The 2,686-nt window shown below is 42.7% G+C and overlaps 1 protein-coding gene across 1 annotated transcript in view; it reads right to left on the reverse strand.

Moving 5' to 3' along the window:
• Positions 1 to 1,158: 1,158 nt before the first annotated feature.
• GIF (gastric intrinsic factor) overlaps positions 1,159 to 2,686 on the reverse strand; it is a 13,220-nt gene continuing 11,692 nt past the window's right edge. The window contains exon 9 of the mRNA XM_006762515.2: positions 1,159 to 1,400. Within this exon, the coding sequence (XP_006762578.1) occupies positions 1,339 to 1,400 (62 nt within the window). The 3' untranslated portion in view covers positions 1,159 to 1,338. The remainder of the gene's footprint in view (positions 1,401 to 2,686) is intronic.

The following is a 2,686-nucleotide window of genomic DNA, read 5'->3' on the forward strand; positions in this document are numbered from 1 at the left end:
AGCTCTGTGGCTGCCGGCCGCCATCTTGGTTGGGCCAGTTTGCATATAGTCGCTCTGATCGGCTGGTGGGCATGGCTTAAGGCGTAGCGAAGGTACAGTCAATTTGCATGTTTGTCTTTTATTAGATTAGACTAGTAGCCCTGCACACAAATCCATGCACCAGTAGCTCGCCAGTAGCTTGCTGCCACCCTCCAGTAGTTCTCCGCCTGCTGCCCCGTCCTCCTGTAGCTACCCCTACCTCCCTTCCCCCACTTCCTTTTCATAGCTTGCTGCCCTGCCCCCTCCTGTAGCTCTCCACCACCTGCTTGTAGCCAGTAGTTCGCTGCCACCCTCCTGTAGCTCTCCGCCCACTACCCTGCCCTCCTGTAGCTCCCTCTGCCCCCCTGTCCCTCCTGATGGCTTGCTGCCTGCCCCTTCCTGTAGCTCTCTATTGCCCGCTTGTAGTTTGCTGTCCTACCCTCCTGCTGATCCGTGATCTGGTCGTTACACGGTTGGTTGTTATACTTCATGGCGTAACGACCATTTGCATATTACATCTTTATTATATAGGATTATATAAAAATATACCTTTTAAACTTGATTTTGCCAGAACAAATATTAGAAATGGAAGGGGAGAGTTATGACATTAATATCATTTGCTTCATTCTGAACTATCTGGGCATCTCATATGAAGTAATTCTTGCCACTTCATGTATGTATGTGTGTATATACATATGTTTACACTTTGTGATTAAAAAAGGAGTACTTGGTATGTGAAACAAAAATAGGAGTTTTAAAATATATCACTTCATTTGTGTAAGTAAAGTAATATGTTAATTAATCAAGAAGCTCAGGTCTGGGCAGTGTGGCTCAGTCGTTGAACATCAGCCTGTGAACCAGGAGGTCACGGTTCAATTCCCAGTCAGGGCATATGCCCAGGGTTACAGGCTGGATCCCCAGTAGGGGCATGCAGGAGGTAGCCAATCAATGTCTCAATGTTTCTCTCTTGTTGATATTTCTATCTCTCTATCCCTGTCCCTTCCTCTCTCTAAAATCAATTATATATATATATACAATTTTTTTTTAAAGAAGAAACTCAGAATGATCTCCAAAAATATCAACTGGGCTTATATCTCCCTCACCCTAGGTTTAAATGATGACTGGCAGTCATTGCTTTGAGAGGCTGTACTTTATTTTCATGGGTTACAGATGGTACAACTCTAGAGAAGTTTGCATCATCATTTATTCTACATATGGTTTCCATATTTAGTTTTTTTTTTTAAACCAGGAATATGGTATGACCGTAGAATTTCAGCCATCCTTTGGAGATATTAAATAGAATCTGAACTCACTTCGTCCTTAATACTGGGTGAAATTAGCTGTGATATGCTCATGATTGAAAGGTATATAGTCAGCAACTCCTGAAAACAAGCAGAGAGTAACAGGAGGTCACCATGGTACATATAACCACCCCCACCTCCCAAAGGATCAGGCCATCGTTAGAGAAGTAAAATCACTGTAGAGCAAAATGGGTAGCTTGGTGAGTATGGAAGGAGCATTGAATTGAAATTTAGGGAGTCCTTGTTTTCAGGCTCTAGGTGGCTACAGGAGCATGACTTTGGGCAAGCCCCTTAAATTGTGTGAGCCTCATATATAAAATTGCACAGATAACATTTATCCTGGATTACAAATAATGAGTATTAAGTGCCTAATATTGTACTGGACACATGATGAGCATTCAATAAATGGTGGTTATTATCAAAATGATGTATTTAAGCCAGATTTAGAGCATTCAGGGCAGGAAGTTGTAGAGAGAGGCTGGGAAATGCCCCTGAGATGATTGTCATCTGAATCCAGCAGTGCCCAGCAGAACCATGCCCTGGAAGCATACCTTGCCAGAGGCAGGTGTATTGTCAGCCTGACCTTCAGCTCAGGCACCAGGGGATGGGTTTCATTATCTAAATCCAGTCAAGCACCAGGAACAAACACGATTATCTGGGCCCACCCAGAAGTGATGATTACAAAGAAACCACAAGAATACACATAATCTCCGTTGTCTTGGGCTTTAGTGAAACTTCCTTGTATTTTGCTGTATAAAATAAATGCACTGTCTCGCTCTGGGTCACTGTCTCTCCATCAGAGGACAGCTGTCCCACCTGGCCCCAGCTTTTTCCTTCTATTTCTGTGTCTGTCTCTTTCTTTTATTTTCTCAATCTCCAGCCACCTCTACGCAGGAACCAGACCGCTGTCTAGCCATGCTGGATGCGGAAAAGAGAGAAATATTTATAACCTTTATCCACCACCAAGTTGCTCAAGCCAAAAAACCTAGTTGTTCTTGATTATTTTTCTTTCATTTTCTTACACTCCCTCAGCAACTTCTGTCAATTATTACCTGAACTGATTCCTCTTGCCTCCCCACAATTCTCTACACATCAGCCATTGATCTTTAATATAAATCGCATCTTGTCACTTGTGTAAGCATCCTTTTCACACCACACTTACAATACCATTGAAACTCTTTACCACACCTTATAAGACTCTACATAATTTTTTTATTGCCTACTTGGCCATTTCAAAACTGCTCTAACCTCTCATTATTCTGCTCCAGCTGCACCATTTTTGTTGGTTTGTTGTTGTTCCTTGAAATACCAGAGCTCATTTCTATCTCAGGGCTTTGGCTTTTCTCTCTTCCAAGTCCTTCCAGGGC

This window comes from Myotis davidii, unplaced genomic scaffold (assembly GCF_000327345.1).
Source record: "Myotis davidii unplaced genomic scaffold, ASM32734v1 scaffold818, whole genome shotgun sequence".
Classification (NCBI taxonomy): Eukaryota; Metazoa; Chordata; class Mammalia; order Chiroptera; family Vespertilionidae; genus Myotis; species Myotis davidii.